This window comes from Setaria italica, chromosome V, assembly GCF_000263155.2.
Source record: "Setaria italica strain Yugu1 chromosome V, Setaria_italica_v2.0, whole genome shotgun sequence".
Classification (NCBI taxonomy): Eukaryota; Viridiplantae; Streptophyta; class Magnoliopsida; order Poales; family Poaceae; genus Setaria; species Setaria italica.
The window spans coordinates 6749458-6769170 of NC_028454.1; the positions used below are offsets into that span (position 1 = coordinate 6749458).

At 44.9% G+C, this 19713-nt stretch overlaps 3 protein-coding genes across 4 annotated transcripts; 2 read left to right on the forward strand and 1 right to left on the reverse strand.

Annotated features, from left to right (window-relative positions):
* Nucleotides 1–791: 791 nt before the first annotated feature.
* LOC101766936 (rust resistance kinase Lr10) lies at nt 792–3843 on the reverse strand. 2 transcript variants are annotated; one of them, XM_012846089.3, is made up of 4 exons: nt 2812–3843; nt 2593–2726; nt 1366–2492; nt 792–994 (listed from the first exon to the last, which is right to left on the reverse strand). In XM_012846089.3, the coding sequence occupies exons 1-3, from the start codon at nt 3540–3542 to the stop codon at nt 1399–1401; spliced, it is 1959 nt and encodes a 652-aa protein (XP_012701543.2). In that variant the 5' UTR covers nt 3543–3843; the 3' UTR covers nt 792–994; nt 1366–1398. The 2 variants fall into 2 exon arrangements, with proteins under 2 accessions (XP_012701543.2, XP_022682517.1); XM_022826782.1 differs by lacking the exon at nt 792–994 and having other exon boundaries at nt 1187–2492.
* A 152-nt stretch (nt 3844–3995) lies between these two features.
* Nucleotides 3996–7622, forward strand: LOC101766515 (rust resistance kinase Lr10). Its single transcript, XM_004967941.4, has 3 exons — nt 3996–4901; nt 5475–5498; nt 5686–7622. The coding sequence occupies exons 1-3, from the start codon at nt 4022–4024 to the stop codon at nt 6756–6758; spliced, it is 1977 nt and encodes a 658-aa protein (XP_004967998.2). The 5' UTR covers nt 3996–4021; the 3' UTR covers nt 6759–7622.
* A 2289-nt stretch (nt 7623–9911) lies between these two features.
* LOC101766106 (protein WALLS ARE THIN 1) lies at nt 9912–12073 on the forward strand. Its single transcript, XM_004967940.2, has 7 exons — nt 9912–10218; nt 10324–10386; nt 10477–10593; nt 10727–10964; nt 11045–11203; nt 11295–11446; nt 11550–12073. Exons 1-7 carry the CDS (start codon nt 10010–10012, stop codon nt 11749–11751), a joined length of 1140 nt encoding a protein of 379 aa, XP_004967997.1. The 5' UTR covers nt 9912–10009; the 3' UTR covers nt 11752–12073.
* The last annotated feature ends 7640 nt before the right edge of the window (nt 12074–19713 follow it).

Here is a 19713-nt window from a genome sequence, read left to right on the forward strand (position 1 = left end):
GCACCAGTTGGGGTCATGGCTGCTTTGGTGATGGTGACGGCTCAAGGGTCATTATGCTTACCCAGTTTGTTCGTACAGCTGAAAGGCCTTTGTTTGTCGTCTGTGCCAGTAGTCCAGTCTGCAACTCTCCATAAGATGATAAGAGACGGCATGTACGAGCAACTTGGCTTCTCGCTCTGGATTTTTCCTCTTTTTGTAGGCCTTCTTCTTGGAACCTATAAAATTCACAGGACAGATTTTGCAAGAAACAAGCAATATGATTTTATTGTTGGTACATTCTGAAATGCTTGTTCAGTTTCCAAGCAGCTAGCGCGGCCGGAGCCAGCGTGCTCTCCAGGCTTGCCGACAGTCAACAACCATGGCGGCGGCAGTGGCATGCCCGCATCGATGACGTGAGTAGTGTACTGTTCATCCCCCCTATCACTCGAACATGTCATGTGCCCGTGCAAGTACTCAAGTACCACATGACCGAGACTTTGTACTCCAATAGAAGCCTTTTTCTCTTGACGAAAATGGCACGCATGGAGGCTGCTGAACGCTTGCTGCGACACTGCCGCTTGCCGGTTTACTAGCACGACAGGGTCACAGGATTGACAGTGCTTTCGGCTTTTGTAACAGCCCGGTGGCCGGTGGTGTCAACATGGCCAGAAAAGCGACAGGCTAACAGCCCAAGAAATGGACCCCACAGCTTCACAGCTCTCTCTCTCTCCCTCTCCGACCACCAAAACCAATGTAAATGGGCCTCAAATTGGAAGCCTGGCCCATCTCCCTTGTGGTTTGGGTCAGGATCATCTCCAAAATCAGGGACACTACACTCATGCTCTCTATCTGGGCACCAACATTTTTTTTGTCAATGCTAAACGCTAATCTGTCTAAACAAACATACCCTAGTACTGAACAAACGAGCAGGGAGCAAACCGTTTCAATGCAGTACGAGGATAGACCACCAAATGGCTTCGTATGATCTTTTGCCGTCAAATCATGCCTGCCATACCTGCACCATAAGTAAACTATGATTAGTGGTTTCGTACCAATGGATCCCTATGGAGTATTCCTGATTCAGAACCTAATAAACCTTAAGTAGTCTAGTCTTGTCTGAGGACTTTGTTTTGTTCAAGCTTAAATTCAGAGCCACGGTGCTGTGTGTTATAGATGTTTTCTGAAAAACTGCACCTTGGCCTTAGCATAAAGCAACAGCTACCTGCAGTTCTATGCATCCATTAAAATACAACACTTGTGTCCTCTATCTTACAAAAGGAAAAAAAACATTTTCTGCCATAAACGTTTGTAGAAAATACGGTACATCATCACAAACTGAATACAACCATCATCAGAGCTTATGACAACTGCAACCTAGTACTTTACCTTGTACATTTATAGCACAAGGACATATCCATTTCACTCATCATCCCCGTCTATTTCATCCAGTTCGGAGGACAAGCAAGAATAGCCCACCGTATGACCGTCCTCATCATCACAGAAGAATGGCCTCGGAGGTATTTGAAGGCCATCGATGCCAGCTTCAAGCATCTCTATGACCTCGCTCATGGCCGGCCGATCCTGAGGCTTCATCTGGATGCACCTGAGCCCAACAATGCATAGCTTCTTCTCCAACTCATGCATATCGACAGCTACACTAATCTCACCAAATACTTGTTGTCGAGTCAACTGGCTGTACACCCACGACGGGTAGTACACTTGACTTGAGTTTGCTGCATTATCAGCATTCCTGCGCCCTCCGGCCATCTCCAACAGCAGCATCCCGAAGCTGTACACATCTGATTTGCTGGATAAGGCGCCAAAGCACCGAAATATCCTCTCTGGAGCCATATAACCTATTGTTCCTGCTTTAGCACTCACCGGCATGAAACTGTTATCCCTTGGGTATAGTTTGGCCAGCCCAAAATCAGCAACTTTTGGAACAAAGTTGTTGTCAAGAAGGATGTTATGTGGCTTGATATCAAAGTGTAGAATCTGCATGTCACAACCCTGATGCAGGTAATTAATCCCCCTGGCGATGCCCAGTGCAATTTCATTGAGTTTGTCCCAGGAGAATCTCTTCTCTGGTGAAAATATGTACTTGTCCAGAGAACCATTGGGCATGTACTCATAGACAAGTGCCCTCCTCATTTCCTCCGAGCAGAACCCCACAAGGCGCACCACATTGACATGGTGGATCTGGCCGATTGTGGAGACCTCGCTGATGAACTCTTCTCCATTGCATTTGGAGTTGCTCAGCATTTTGACAGCAACATGGACATCACCTGGGAGCACCACACCCTTGTACACGGATCCATAACCTCCTCGGCCAAGCTCCTCTCTGAAATGGCTTGTGATTGCAGTGATGTTTGTGTAGGTGTATCTTGTCGGACCAATCATTTGTTGCATTCGCAGAAACTTCTCAACTGCGTCAATTGTTATTCTTGTTTTCAAGTATTTGTGGGCAAGGAAGATCAACACTGCTAGTGGTGCCAGGACGAACCTGCACAATACTGCGTGTTGAACAGGTTTGTATGTTTTTAGTTAGGAAACTGGAACATGCAGATGTGAGATTATCAAGAAATTATAGTTAAAAGGACAATGTTGAAGTACCAGCTATAAGCTTCACAATCAACAGGGCAAGTGCTATTCCTTTGCTGACATGAAGCATCCCGTACCAGACATAAAAATCAATCCAAAGGAGGTAGAAAATCCGATGATAATTGTTTCTGTCTTCACGGAATATGCTGCAAGACCAAAGCAAGGTACATAAAAGAGATTAAAGCGGGAGCAAGGCCATATAATTGTACGAGAACGAAAGCTCAGACTCACCGATATAGCTTGGCAAAGGAGATATCCCTGTTTGTCAATTTAGGCAGATTGTGGGTGTATGGAAATCGGACGGCGAATCCATTCCTCATGAATCTCACGACATCTTCAAAACTTGCGTTCTCTGGCACTCTCTTGCCCCAACCACCACCCAGAGGAACCATGGCAAAGTGTCCACAAGAAGCCTCGAGGTCTCCAACATAGAAAGGATTCTTTGAAGTGGCTACATAAACGAAAGAGTTGCTCGTGCTTAGGCAAGTGACTGCTTTGTACCTGCCATTGTTCCATACTGCCTGCGAGCAATTCAAAAAGCTTGCCCATGTAACTTCATTGGAAGGTGCCAAGCTTATGGTGTCCGGCTGGTACCCTGTCTGGCCATAAACTTGAGGAAACTGATCCCAGCTAGAATAAGGGCAGGTGCTGTGCATGTTCAAGTTGGCATCCACCACCCAGAAGGAAGAAGCTGTATAGTTGATGCCAACCACATAGTATGCCCCTGTGTTGATGTGAATTGTTGCCTTGGTATCGCTACAAGCAAGCTCGTACGACAGAACACCGCACCCAGCTGGATCACCTCGTTGACGGAAAGGATGAGACACATTTCTAAGATCCCCGCAGGAGAAAGGAGAACAGGCATATCTGCTTCTGTGATGTCTCCCCCCAACGTTTGCTACAAGAAATACGAGCACACACAAGAAAGTAGCAGAACCATGAAAAGCAGCAGAAATTGCCATGGGCACAACACAAGGACGGTTCACCTGTTTCGCTGGTGTTCTGCTGCTCCGGCTGCTCTTTTCCTTCCTCAAGTCTAGTGTGATAGTACTCGATAAAAATGTACCGTACAGGACGAGTTCAATCTTATATTTTATTTTATAGCTTAGTACAATTCTTTCGCCCTCCGATATCTTCTAGCTTTATTTATGATAAAGGCCTTTCAATAATGACGGCCACAGTCTCCAGATACTGCTTTCGTCAAAAAAGGTAGGCCGTCTTTGACAATTGACTTTATTTATTGTTGAGCCACGTCTGTGACCATTGACTTGCACTGATTAGCCCGGAATGATATCTTTTAGGCACATGTGCTGGTTGACTGGGTGATTAATGAGAAATCAAGAATGAGTATCAACTCAAAGATGATATGTTCTGTTTCTCTTCCTGCACATACCTGACTTGCAGTACCTTGGTCGTCCGTGCCCATCTACACTCTCCCCAGATGAGAAAGATGAGCAAATTTATCCTTGTTAGGATAGCCCTCCTGCTCTGTCTTGCCAACCATTGCATGGACATGGCCACTGCTTGGGATGACGGAGATTTCTCCAGGTACTGTCCACCATCCTGGTGCAGCCAAGATGGACTAGAGATCCGGTTCCCGCTCCAGCTTCAATCTAGCAACGCATCATCACCATCATGCAGCGGTGGCACAACATGCACGAAACTGGAGTGCTCTGACCAAGACACCATCCTGCATCACCCGTATCTTGGCCCATCCAAGGTAACCACAGTGGATTACAAGCATAGTTCGATGAAGATCATCCCGTTCGCAGAGCGCTCCTCTGCATGCCCAATCCAGGAGCTAGCTCTACCAGCTTATGTCGAGTCCAGCTGTGAATTATACCACTACGATCCTGGAAAATTGGTAGGCTGTTCAACGGAATTACCATGGAAATCATCTAGTTCTTTTTTCACTTATGTATATTCGACAGCGTTCATACTAAGTGATGCTCAACTTCTCAACTCCTGTGATGACTGCGGTCCTGTTGATTTTGTTGCTGGCCCAATTCCTTGCCTTAGCAACCCAGAACGCTTCACGTATTTGATGCATGCTGGTTTATCAATGCTCCTCCTTCCACAGGGCTGCAAAACCATCTCAAATAGTGTAATACCGATACCCCGCAGATCATACGGGGATCGTTCAACATTCAAACAAAGGGCAGAAGCAATCTTCAGTTCCTCTGAAATCACAGTCAGCTGGATTCAGTGGGGAAATGGCAGATCAGACATTACCAGTAATTGCAGAAAGTGTGAACTTTCAGGCCACTACTGTGCATTAAGTTCACAAAGAAATCAAACATTCTGCATGCCAAAACCCAAAGGTATCATTTCTGACTAGCAAGAATTCAATATAACTACAATCGCATTATCCTGCTAAGTGTCTCCCTTTTCCCAAACAAGCTAGTTCCATAAATTTGAAGTCATAATTTTTCGTTCACAATTTCCTCATGCTAATATATCACTGAAATACCATTCAGCATTCCTGTGATACTTGATGTAAAATCTGTACTACAAAATTGTACTACAAACCATTTAGGTACCAAATGGGAAACATGTTAGTTCATCTAGTCACATCAGACACCATGATCACAGCATACAATTTGGGACTTCACAGATCGTCTAACACTCCAATAAATATACAAGGCACAGAGAAGGATTACAAAATATATTAAAACTAGTGGAGGGAAATATAAACAGAATTTGGTGGAAAACAACAAATACCAATATGTCCCTGTTTGTGTTTGTTATGTTGTGCTGTGAAACCTTCTTCTTCATCTTCACTAATCCAGTTAGATACTTCCTACTGCTATTTAAAAAGATGGTCTTGATCATTTAATAAAACCGCATTGCTAAAGCATTACTCTGAGATCTTGTTCTCTTCTTTGTATTTGCAGGTTCACGTGTCAAAGTTATTGCAGGTATTGCAGCAACATAAACTTTAAATTTATCCAAAGAAAGTGCAAAAAGAAATAAAATTTTCTATCACATATCAATCCTTATTTCTGGCTACTCTAACATTCTCTTGTCCCCATCACAATCAACAAGCTGTAGCTTTCTATCCTATACAAAGTGTGCTGATCTCCAGTTCTCTGTTTTTATTTTCAGTAACATCATCGGTAGCCTCCTTTATAGTTCTTTCTCTAGTTGTGGCAACAGCGTTTTACCTTTCCCTGAAATCAAAGTATAATAAAGAGGTACATTTGAAGGTGGAAATGTTTCTCCGGACATATGGAACATCGAAACCCTCAAGGTATTCATTTTCTGAAGTTAAGAAGATAACAAGACGGTTTAAGGAAAGAGTAGGTCAAGGTGCCTTTGGAAGTGTTTACAAAGGCAAGCTACCAAATGGAGTGCCAGTGGCAGTGAAGACACTAGAAAACTCTATAGGAGAAAGTGAGGAATTCATCAATGAAGTTGCAACCATTGGGAGAATCCATCATGCAAACATCGTACGCCTACTAGGATTTTGCTCTGAAGGGACCAGAAGGGCCCTTATTTATGAATTCATGCCGAACAAGTCGTTGGAGAAATACATATTTTTGTGTGGTCTTAATACTTCTCAAGAGCTCCTAGTCCCTGAAAAAATGCTAGATATTGCTATAGGAATCGCTAGAGGAATGGAGTACCTACATCAAGGATGCAACCAGCGGATCCTCCATTTTGACATCAAGCCTCACAGTATCTTACTAGACTATAACTTGAATCCAAAGATTTCAAACTTTGGCCTTGCAAAACTGTGCACAAGGGACCAAAGCATTGTTACCTTGACCGCAGCAAGAGGCACAATGGGTTATATTGCTCCAGAGATATATTCTCCAAATTTTGGTGGGATATCGTACAAGTCAGATGTTTACAGTTTTGGTATGTTGGTGCTAGAGATGGTGAGTGGAAGGAGGAACTCAGACCAAAGTATTGAGAACCAAAATGAGGTCTACCTCCCACAGTGGATCTATGACAGAGTAGTCACAGGACAGGACTTGACACTTACTAGAGGAAAAACGGAAGAGGATAAAGAAACAGTGAGGAAGCTGGCCATTGTGGCACTGTGGTGCATTCAGTGGAACCCCCAAAACAGGCCATCAACGACAAAAGTGGTAAACATGTTAACAGGAAGGTCGCAGAATCTACAGATGCCACCTAAACCGTTTGTGCAGTCTGAAAGCCACCCTATGCCGTAAAACATCAAGTCATATACTGCCACGGTTAAGTAAATATATTTGGAGTTATGTGTACTCCATGTATGAGCAGCTGAGCACAGTAATGCCTAGCAATAACATGCAATGTATTTAAATTATACCGCTGTATCAACCATCCAAGTTGTCAGTCTTCAACATGTAATGGAGTAAATAGTAACATGTCACATTGGATGATTGGAGTCAATTCCAGTTTCAGGGTTGATTTGCTGCAGTTATCTGACATTGCTGTTCGCGTGATTTGTCTGCAGCCTTCAATTTTGTGTGCCACTTCTCCCTGAACGGCTGAACATCCAGTAAGGTGTTTTTATCGCCCCCTTTTCATGAGTCAGGGGCTCAGGGCTCAGTATTTAGTCAAAATGTGACAAGAGCATCACCATGTAGGGCAATCGAAGCGTGCGTGCTTATTCCCCACACCCAGGCCACTCAAATTGCACAATGCGAGAGGACGCATTCACATGGGTTCGCACAATTTTTGTGAATTTCGCAACGCAGAAGATAAATTGCAAGGGTTTACCTCTGTCACTGCCGAGCGGGAGGCGGATCCGGAGCGGATCCGGAGCGCAGCACGAGCTGCCGCAGGAGGCCCTCACCGGAGCGGAGGGCGGCGGCAAAGGAGGCGGTGGTGCGCGCACGACGTAAGACGTGCGAGAGACATCCTAACATCCTAACCAGTAACCACCGCCACCGACAAGCTAGGTACGGAGCTTGCTACATTTGGTCGGCCGGTGGCTACGGTCAGCGGCGAGCGGCGGCGCGGCGGCGGCCCGAGGCGGCCGCGCGCGCTTGGTGCCGGCGAGCGCGAGGAAATGCCAGCACATGGCCCATGGGCCTTGCTCGGCTTAGGGAAGTTTTGGCCCGTGTACGGGAGCTATCACAACAACATCCTCCTACTTCAGAGTTCAGACTTCAGAGTAACTGAGGCGGGGGCAAAATTGAGCTATAACAGCTCTCCAGTTTTCTTCAGTTCGTTCATCATGGATATTTCAGCCTTCAAAAACCAGCAAATAGCAATTTATTTTTTTCGTTTTTCATGCTAAACAACGTCAACTTCGGAGTTCATCACGGATATTTTCATCAGGTTTCAAAAATCATCTACTTGCAAAAAAAAGATTTCGTTTCCATGCTAAGCAACAGCGACATTGATTATTCCAGCGAATCCATGGCTAGTTGGCTACAACAGACACGCACGCGCCGCTCCATTGATTATTCCAGCCATGGCTGAACAATGGCCTGGTACTTGCGCACACAAAAATCCCTTTTTTTTTCAAAAAAAAAACTTGTGCAGACGAACAGGAGCAACGAACAGCCCGTTTAAATGCGGTACAAGGATGTGTCACCGAATCGTCCGCTAGACCGTACGCACGCCGTCAAGTCATGCCTGCCATGCTCGCACCATAAGTACGCCATGATTACTGATTAGTACTAACAGTGGACCTCCTGCGAGCAAGTGAACTGGAATTGATCCTGATTCTGGAACCTGAGCTTGAAGTAGCTTGGTCTGAGGATTTCTAGAACCTGATTCTGAGATGAATGTGTCTGGGTTGGTTTCAGTTCAGTGCAGTGCAGGTCCACACGCCAGCGCCATGTGCTGCACCAACCCTATCAGGTGGGGGAGTTAAGATGGCCTGCTTAATTGCGCCCTCTCAACAACCGTTGATCACTCCCTAATCAGTCCACCTTGGTAATGACTTGATGCTAACTAAACCTGACGAAATGCAGGAGGAGAGAGAGAGAGAGAGGAGGGTGAAGGAAGGAGGAAGAAGATGGAGAGAGAAGAGAGGAGGTGGTGGTTGCAGATAGGCTTTGTCGTACTGTGGGTGATCGGCAGTGGGTTCGCCATGTCGGCGTCCCACACGTGTGCCTGCTTGCCGGTGCACGCATGGCGTCTCCAGGGTGTCATGTTGATACACTGACACACACCATGCGAATTCTTTTGGAACTCGTTGATCTGGTGTTTTAAGGAGGAGCATGAACCTGAGAGCATTTATTCGTGTCACTGAAGATCGCCGGATCCAAGGTTGAACACTTGAACGAGCGCATGTGATTGCTGATTGCTAGATGATGTTTTCTGATTCAGAGATTTTCCGAAGAAGAAGGGCAGAACCTGAGGAGCGTTCATTGGTTTCAGACTTTCAGTGGAGCCTGACAACTGAAAATGGAATTCAGAGCCACTGTGCTGTGTGTAGACAATCTCATCTCATCTCGATCACCTCATATTTCTTAGAACTTTCATCAGAAAGCCGAGCAGTAAGAAGCTCATGCCATACGAAGTTATCATTTTTTTTGAAAGAACAAGCAAAAGGCTTGCCTTTTTTTTCTAAAAAAGAGGAGAGAAATGCGAGTTGGTCTAAACTAATGATCACAAGTTGATCAACAGGAGAAATGGAAATAAAATAGAATAGAATAAGAGAGAAAGAAATTCGTAAGAAGCATCGCATTTAGTTGGATGTTGATAGAACGGGATACATGGGAGCCCTCCTCACTGATTGCTGTATGCGGAAAGCCCAGGCACTCCAGCCAGCAGCCTTATCTGTCATGAACCCACTGTCCTGCCCGCATATGAGACCAACGGCGTGTATCCAATCTCCACCCATACTATACTGTATAAACGAGAAAAAGATCAGAGCAATCTGCCCAAAAATTACACAGTGAAAACCAATTAATATGGGGGCAAAAAAGGATCGCATAATCGTTCAGTAGGAACCACTGGGATCATATCGAATTATCGATGTTCCACGATCGGATTGAACTTTGGCTGTTCATTACTTCCTGTTGGGGGACAGTTCAGATCAAATACTAGTACATTATATTATACGAAACATCTGAATTTCAAATAGTTTCTGAAAACAAAAGAGAAGTGTACTGCATGAACAAGTAAGAAGCATGGGCGTCTAACATTCTGCTCTACTGCTACCGCAAATGTGTCGTAAACATGACGTAAAGTCTGCAATTAGGGGGTTGTTCTCAAACTACTATAGCAATGTTGCATTCGTGCATTAGTCATGTCCCTTTAGGACCATCCCCTCACATCCATGCCATGATCCATGTGCCAGGCCCAGGCTAGGACATCCAAAGATAGGGGATGAGAGATGTGGTATGCAGCGGCTAGGCCCTATATATGTGCGCCTTGCAAGCATCTCAAAACACAAGCAACAAACTAGCAAGACTGCAAGTACCAAACTGTAGTGAACTAGTGATAGTCTGATAGACATAGGAAGGGGAGAGGGAGAGGGATGGGGAGGGATCAGGCAGCTGCAGCGGTGATGGCTCCTGAGAAGCTGAAGCTGTTCATGGGAGTGCTGGCCCTGCAGTTCCTGCTCGCGGGGTTCCACATTGTCACCAGGGCGGCACTCAACATGGGCATCAGCAAGATCGTGTTCATCGTCTACCGGAACATCATCTCCCTCGCCTTGCTCGCCCCGTTCGCCTACTTCCTCGAGAAGTTCGTAAACAGCCTTTTTTCTAACATAGCAGTGACTCATTTCTCGCTCCATGTTTTTTGAACTTGTCAGAGTGAATTTCTGATCATCTGCATATTTTGTTTCAGGAAAGACAGGCCACCACTCACCTTCTCTTTGCTGGTGGAATTTTTTCTGCTAGCGCTGTGTGGGTAAGTGAGACAGATTTTCCATGTCATTCTTTATCCTTTTTGTTGGATTCCTGAACTAAGTTTTCCTGCTATTGAATGATTATTGTTCAGGATAACTGCAAACCAAGGCTTCTATCTCCTGGGTCTGTATCACCTGTCACCAACCTACGCCTCTGCGATACAGAACACCGTCCCTGCGATCACCTTCGCCATGGCCGCTGTCCTCAGGTGCTAACTACTTGTCTGCACACAAGCGATGAGTCAAGTTTCCTTAACTAGGCCGGTTTAGTATGCTGCAGTGTTCACTGTAGTTTTTTTCAAGATAAGGAGTGTTCACTGAAGAATGTCTTTAATTGTGCAGGCTTGAGCAGGTCGACCTGAGCAGGAGGTATGGGGTGGCCAAGGTTGTGGGCACGGTGGTGAGCATCGGAGGGGCGACCGTGATCACCCTCTACAAGGGCCTGCCGCTGTTCCATCACAATCTCACCATCAAGTCACTCCTGACGCTGTCCTCCTCGAGCCCCATCCTCAACTGGACTCTCGGCTGCGTCTTCATCCTCGGACACTGCCTCTCTTGGTCCGGATGGATGGTTCTTCAGGTAGCCATTGCTCAGCACATGATCGCACACACTACATGTACATGCAAATCTCATTGATTTTGTGGAAATTTTTGCATCAGGTTCCGGTGCTGAAGAGGTACCCAGCCAGGCTCTCGGTTCTGTCACTGACCTGCATCTTCGGGCTCCTCCAGTTCCTGGTCATCGCGGCCTTCACCGAGGAGGACCTGAGCCGGTGGAAGGTCCGCTCCGGAGGGGAGCTCTTCACCATCCTATACGCTGTAAGCATCACCAACAAAACAAAGAACATGTGCAGTGTAACTCCTGTTTGATCTTGTACTGAAGAAAACGCCATCGATCTTTTTCCCGTAGGGCCTGGTGGCGTCTGGCGTCGCGTTCGCTCTGCAGATCTGGTGCATCGACAGGGGAGGCCCGCTCTTCACCGCCGTCTTCCAGCCGGTGCAGACCGTCGCCGTCGCCGTCATGGCTGCCGCCATCCTCGGAGACCAGCTCTACACGGGAGGGTAAGGGCACACGTGCGCTCGTACAGATACATTCGCGACAACAATGAGATAACAGGATCACATGGATCTCTGACAACAAACATGCCTGCGTGTACTTTGGCAGGATCATTGGAGCCGTGCTGATCGTAATCGGCCTGTACTTCGTGCTGTGGGGCAAGAGCGCGGAGAAGAAGAAGGCCGCCATGAACCACCAGGATCAGGAGCAGGGAGGAGGAGGAGGAGACATGACGAGGCACCTGCTCGGGGGAGACGGCGATGCTTCGGCGAAAGAAGAGGAAGCGCCGGCCATTGACATGCTGGCGTGACGATCGATCGATCATCCAGTCGATCGAGGGCATCCGCAGTTGTGTTGCATACTTGCGTTTGGGATTGTACGAGATGTGATCTCAACTGTTCCATTCAGGCAACCGAGAACAAGTGTGCATGGGTTGCCGGTGTGGAACAGTGGTCATGCTGCCGTGGGTCTGTAGTGTTTACTGTGCAAGTATAGGTAAGAAGCGTATATCGCCCAGAGTTAAATCCGCTTCATGCTCTATCACAATTCACAAAGCAGTAGAGAGAATACAGCACAACGTAATGTTTCCTCTCTGATCTGATCGTAAATACAAGTCGTTTTAGGATTCCTGACGGTCGAATTTTCGTGTGTGTTACATCGAGGTCAGGATTTCCGACGATACTGATGAGGCACCTGGAATTAATTGGACTTATCTTACTATTATTAATTGGAGGTTTCTTTTGAAGTCTCTAGATGAAGCCATTAGAATTCTATATGGATACTCAAGAAAAAGAGAGAAATCATATAAATTCTCACAAAAAAGCAAAACATCCGGTCATCAATCGGTAAACTCAAATCATCACCGCCATTGGATCTATTATATTTTCTAAAAAATTACTCATCTATGCCATTATGAAAATAGCCTAAAATAACTCCCTAAATCAATATCTAAATTACCCACCTATGCCATTATGAAAATAGCCTAAAGTAGCCCCCTAAGTCAATATCTAAATTACCCATCTCTGTCATTATATAAAATAAACTAAAGTAACCCCTAATCACCATCAAAATTACCACACTTATGCCATTATAAAAAAATTAAAACAACCCCTAAATTTGCAGCTAAATTGCCCACCACTAATACTTCAAAAATAACTTAAAGTAACCTCTTAAATTTGAATCTATATTACCCACGTATGCCCTTTTTAAATAACATGAGGTAACCCTAAATTGATTCCATATCACCTTAATTAACAATATATACTAATATGTGATTCTAAATTTTTCTTACACTATTACTATATGATATAGTAGTTAAGGTATATACGTATATGTGTGTCGACATTTATAAAGATACAAAGGAAGTGATGAGAATATAGATTTCTATGTTAAAGTTATAGCTCAAACTTAGGAACTATTAAACAAATTCAAGCATATACCTGCGATACAAAATGAAAAGTAATAGATTATAAATATGGATGAAATTATTATAGATTAATTACTAATAAAATCTATAACAATCAGATGAAGATATATATCTATATACTTATTGTGTTCGAATATTTAAGAAATGGGAGGTAGCTCAAGGTAATAGTTTTATAGCAAGTGATCTTATTTTTTCATTGAAGACTCTGCATTGGTTCTCACGAGACACTCTAGAAAAAAAGACAAATCCTAAAAATTCTCACAAAAATAATAAACATCGATCCTCCAAACTCTAATAATTATATTCATTGGTCTATTATATTTTATAAAAAGTTACCTACCACTATCATTATAAAAATATTCTGAAATAAACCGTAAGCCTATATATAAATTACCGAGCTATACCATTATAAAAAATAATCTAAAATAACCCCACAATCTTCTTACTCACGCATATCATTATAAAGCATAACTTTAAATGTCATTCTATATTTGTATCTAAGTTACCTACATATGTCGTAATTAAAAAATAACATAAAGTAAACACATAAATTTTAATCTAATTATCATGTTGCATCGTGCAGAAATTCCAAAAGTATACTAATATATGATTCTAAATTATCTATTTATGTCATTGTTAGTATATAAATACTAAGTTAAGATATATGCTCATGATGAGTGTCATCATGTAGACCATTTATATAGAAAAAACAGTTCTTTTCAACTGCGTACCTGTATGTGAGAAAGTGATAAAAAAGTATTGATTTTTATGCTAAACATAATATATGGAGGTGTGATACAAAATGAAAAAAAAAACTGTGAACGTGGATGAAAAAATGTACAGAGTAATTTCCAAATAAAAATCAACAAATAATAAGTACACATCTATATGGGTATTATGTTGAAGTATTGAAAAAATGAGAGAGTAGAAGTCTAATTTTTAAATAATTTTTCAAATACATTAGTTTTTAAAAATATTAGTCCATACGGGAGCACGGATTGATGGACTAATTGGATAAACCAGATACAGCTCGGATTGTTCGCACATGCCAACGACAAAGATGATAATAGCGGTGATGCTGAAAGTTGATCCCATTTCAATCAGGTGCCTATCCAGATAAATACGAGAGGTTCTCATTACGACGGTAGAGGCTTGACAGCGATCGTGTTGCTGCCCACAGGCAGAGCAGCAGGGACGGCCGTGGTCCGATCATGCGATCTTTATTGACGATGACACTAGAGATTTTTTGTCAACTATTCAAGTAGCAGGGACGGCATCAACATCGACCGGGAACACCAGAAAGAACTGATTGGCTTTCGTTTAACTTAGATATATACCAGGTTTGATATGTACAATCTAATAAAGGTTTGCATTTTTTAAACAGCGGTACCTACATTATCTGAAGAAAAAAACAGAGAGCCAAGAAGGGTACCAAATGCAAGAAACAGAGGATCTAAATACTTGTGCAAATGAAACTAAGATTATGGACCTAATTAACGAAATAAAACTGCAGGTACAATTAGCAAAGTGATACAATTTTAAGTCCACTCGTAAAATGCTTAATCAGCTCATTACATTCTTTTTAGTTAGACTGGATCAACGACCGACTTTAGTTCTACTTTTCTTTAAAAAAGGCAAATTACCTATAGTGCACGTGAGTGTTTCTCTCGTGCCTAGCACTCTATCCATGCTGCTCGTAAGATTCGGCGGTCCGACCATGGGAGGTTGAACTTTAATGGAACAAGAATTTTTCACATATACATGTAACTACACGATCTATCTGGCACCATTCATTTCGAAATCGACGAGATGAATTATGGGTATGTGAGAGAATTATTGGTAAGTGAAAAATTCAACGGTTGCATAGATATCATGTAGGGAAAATGAACGGCGGAGATAACTAACGCCTTCCCAAGCCTAATGCCCGTATACCCATAGTCATTCCGAAGATGTAGTGCAAGGCTTTGACATTCTTGTGTGTGTTTCTTTGTGCTATGATATTCTTTTTATCTTTGTATATTTTCTTGTTTATCACCACAAGTTCACAAAGCCGTGAGCGAGCGTAGTGGTCTTTCCATAGGTTTTTGTAACACTCTGTCCTGTGAAGATCTCATCTCAAAATCACAAACCCTAACCAAAAAAAAAATATCTTGCTAGAGTTTGGGAGGACAACCAAGAGGAAGAAGAATGTCTCACTCAACGAATTGGACTGATCATAAATCAGGCACCCGAGGACTCGAGAACACACTCGATTGCGCATTAACATTTTCCCCTAAAACAAGAAGAAAGATCAAAATCAGGTCGCACTCGGTGTTTTCGCATGAGAACAGGAGTGCGTCCATCGATCGTACACGCATCAATCCGCATTAGTAGGCTTAACAGCCGCCTGCTCTGCTTTAAGAAGACAGCCGGACAAGGGGGGCACCGATCCGTCCTGGTCGACGACTAATGGCAGTGGCAACAACGGCGAACATGAGACGAGGTTCGTGATGACTGATGACAGGATGTCGCCGCCAGCCATGTGGGTCGCTGCCAGTGTCTCGTCTCCGGATGACAAACTGATCGATACCGCCGAGCTAGTTGATGCTATCGATCTGCTAGACTGTTGTTAGTATTTAGGAGTGCTCTGTATTTGTATAGGAGTGTTAAAATACGTATGCTGATGACGATGACATGACGGTTCAATTGAAGACCCTGCTGCTGGGTGTGCATCCGACAAGATCCTACGAGCTGTCACGTTCCAAGTTTTCTTTCTATGAGAGCAATAAATCTTCATAAGTTCTGGTGTCAGTATCCCACGGTTTCCTGTATTTTCAAAGGGAAACGATTCTATTATGTGGAGGATTGAAAGAACACATGAGAGTTGGAATACCGTCGTCTTTCCCCTTCCTTGTTTATATTTTGCCTGCAATGCAACAATGCAATGCAAGTGCTGCCGCTGCTGAAGTGCAACACAAGAAGCATGCAAGCGTGCGCGTGTCTGTATTGAATTATTTCGCTCGCGCGTGTGCTGTCGACCCGGCCGCCGGTTGCATCGCATATCATTGCGTTGCATGCGTGCTGGATCGGAGTCACCGATAGAGAGCTGATTTTTGAGGCTCTTTTAATCCCGATTTAAAGTAAGCCCAGTATGAAAATGGTGTATTTGTAATCGGAACTAAAAGTCACCTTTTGTCCCGGTTCAAAAATCAGTCACTCGTGGGGGACCCTTTAGTCCCGGGTGAAAAAATCAGCTACCCGTGGGAGATCCTTTTATCTCAGGTGGTAAGAATAACCGGGACTAAATGTCACTCTTTTAATCCCGGTTGGTGTTACCACTCGGGGCTAAAACTCACGACACCAACCGGGATAAAATGGGGCCTTTTATCCCGGTTGGAAACTCCAACCGGGATAGAAGGATCCCTCACGGGTGGCTGAAAAAGAACTAAAGCCCTCGGACCCTTTTATCCCGGTTTGTAGTACCAACCGGGATAAAAGAGGGTCTTTTATCCCGGTTGGTGTTTCTAACTGGGATAAAAGGGTCCCCACGTGTGGCTGGGACAAAACTAAATCCTTCAGACCCTTTTATCCCGGTTTGTAATACCAACCGGGATAAAAGGGTCCCCACGAGTTAGTATAAAAGGATTGGATCCCCTGTATAGTTAGATGTGATGTGTAGGTGGAATGGCAAGGAAGGTATGCGTGAGGCTTGAAGTTGTGGGTTCGAATCCCACGAATCGCGCACGCGCATATTTCGCGTGAAAATTACGCGACTTGTAACTTGCGCGTGCGGGAGGCCTCCCGGGACCCCCCGGGAATTTATTTATTTTTCAATTTTTTTTGCAAAATCACCGGTTGGTATTACTAACCGGGATAAAAGGGTCCTATACCGCGCCTGGCGTGGTAGCCCATTTAGTCCCGATTGAGGGATTTAGGATAAAAAATACCTCCTTTATCCCGATTATTTTATCCCGAATAATTTTTCGAGAGATTTGCACCCTTCCAACCGGAACTGATACTCAGTTTGAACTCAGTTTGAGCGCGCGTGTGGCCGCGGACTCGAACCGATAAGGCCATAACTAGCTGATGGGGCCGTACAGCTCGTACTTGTGCCTCTAGGTCGCCTGCCCTGTCCGCGCACGCGCGCAAACGGACACTGGAAGACCTGGCCTGCACAGCACTGTCTGGGGTAGACGAAGCCGACCATGGATTGATCCAGCAACGATACAGTATGTCCCACCTCGATCTGACTCATGATAGCCTAGATGGATGGATCCACGCCACGCTCATTCATGGCGGGGAGGAAGACAACAAGCCGGGACAGATGGGGATGGGATGGGCGATCGGCTGATCGATGAGGTACACCGGCAGTTGCTGCGAGTGCTGGGCCTCATCACGGTGTCTGGCGTCGACCGCCGCGGTGGATTTGATGCGTGGCCGCTGGCCGGGCCGGCGAGCCGCGTATTCATGTCGCGCCGCTACGACGACAGGGCACACGGCAGCAGCTTTCGGATTGCTGCGTCTTTTGGTCGGAAGCTACGGCGTCGGCTCCACGTCTTGTCCACCACGTCCTCAGCTCCGCCCCCGGCCCGACACCCACACCGGCGCGGGAGATCGGGAGGAGGCCCGGCCCTCGTGCGGTCGGTCCCTTCTCCGATCGACCCTACCTGTGCGTCTTCCGGATCGATCAGTACGTACACGTTGCTGATCCATGCATATCAGTCTCGTCTCCGATCCGGCTGGCAGAGAGAAGAGCTAGCAGCGCTGACCACTCGCCGCCGGCAATGTCGGGGCTCGACAGGGGAGGAAGGGACACGCGTGGCAAGCTGATCTACAGGGTACTGTCGTTGGCTCCGGCAGCCCGGCAGCATGGCCCGGCCACCGCCGGTTTGCTGAACATGCAACCTCTGCATGCATGCATGGCTAGATGGACCTTCACATCCGCTTCACAAAAAAAAAGGACCTTCGCATGCAAAGCTAGAGTGGCAGGCACGAACTCACGCTGATGCAGATTATAAACCTGACGAAAGATTGCACGGATTTTTTTTTGAAAAATTAGATTGCACGGATTATTATGCTACAACGACATTCTCCCAACCTTTTATTTGGTTGGAGACACGGGAAAAGTTGTTCGCTGTACGAGACAACACAGAAACGAGTGTTCTCCAATATTTTTTTTAATTTAATTTGCCTGCGAAATAAAGGACGAATAGTTTGTGTTTCACCGCGTTTGAAAGCTTGAGCCAACTACGGACTACCAAGCTTGATGCTCATGGTCTCAAGGCTAGCGGCTCTTCTTCTTCTTTTTTTTAGGAAAAGACGTCACTACGACTTTGTCGGTGATAAAAAAATGTTATATAGTCTATGATCCTACTGAGGGTGGGTTTGGCAGCTGATTCTCTACTGAATCCAGCAGGAGCTCCGTCAAACAGTTTTTCAGATAGAAGTGATTCTTTGCTGATTCTGTGAAGTGATCCTCTAAAATGAACCGAGAGGCTGGGAGCTGAAAAAAGTAGCATATCCTGATTCTGTGAAGTGATTTCCCATCCTGATTGTAAGATTTTATGCTAAAGAATAAAAAAGAATCATTTTCAACCACGGAATTACTTCTCTCAAAGAATCAGCTCCCATTGAGAATTAAAATCAGATGGAGCTCTAGCAAACAAATTTTAATAATAAAATATGAGAATTCATTAGCCCAATGACATGCAATCTTGTAAAAAAAACCAAAATCCAGAGAGAACTGCGGAGTGCGAAACAAACGATATTGGTGCAATGATGTCCAAGCGAAAGCTGATAGAGCCCTAAAAATAGCGAAAGCTAGTAGAGTGCTCGGAGATAGATCCGGGGAATTCAGTTGATTCATTGTCCAAGAAATGCAAATGGTGCGGTTCACGACGTAGCTGGGTCAAGGGGGTTCCTGTATGAAGAACGGAAGCTGGATATGCATGGTGGTTTCCCGCCCATCAGGCCCATCTTCTTCTCCTCTTCCTCTCTACCAGCGCTGCCGGTTTCTTCTTCCCCAGCAAGCCTCCGCCCCCACCGCTGCCTCCATTGCCCCAGCCAGCGGCCGCAGCGCCGCCCACCCACCGTCCAAGAGAGAAGAAAGAGCACAGGAAGGAGAAGGAGAATCGACAGCCTGCAGCGCACGCACAAATCTTGAAGCGGTGGAAGCCAAGTAACTACGTGGCTTCTGGAAGCCAAGTAACTACGTGGCTTCTGGAAGCCAGATAGGATCGGGTCTAGGTACTCTTTTTTAATAATAAAATCATCCTTCATCTTTCTATGTTGAAGGCCCAACACATGAATGTAATACCAGCCCAGTTATACAAGAATTGACTCCCGGGCTTATATTTTCCACGTGGATTAGAAGCCTACTGGGCCTGATAGCCTGAAGGCCTCAAGATTCCAATTGGGCCTTCTGTTGCACGATTGAGATCACAAAGAAATGAAGAGGAAAGCAAACAAAATGGGAGTCACGAGCTAGGGGTCTTTTCGTAATTCCCAAGGGGCGCATCTGGCCTCGGTGGATCCGCCCGGCGGCGGAGAGAGCCAGGAGCCCAGGAGTAAACAGTATTCATCTTTAATCCTCAACGTACTCTGTATTTGTAGAAAGATACAAACACCTCGGTCTCCAGTTAAAATTCAAATAATCTAGTTGATCCGCTGCAATTTGATCAAGGGGCAATCAGTCAAAATCAAATATAAAGAGTATTGGAAGCTAAGCTCAAATACAATAGAGTAATTTGTATCTGAGGCTTCTGAGAAGGCCATTTTGATTCAAAACATCGGTGGAATGACCATTTTACAATACAAATGTGGGTCAAGGGGTTTTTCCACAAAAAAAAAACTTGGATCAAAGTACAG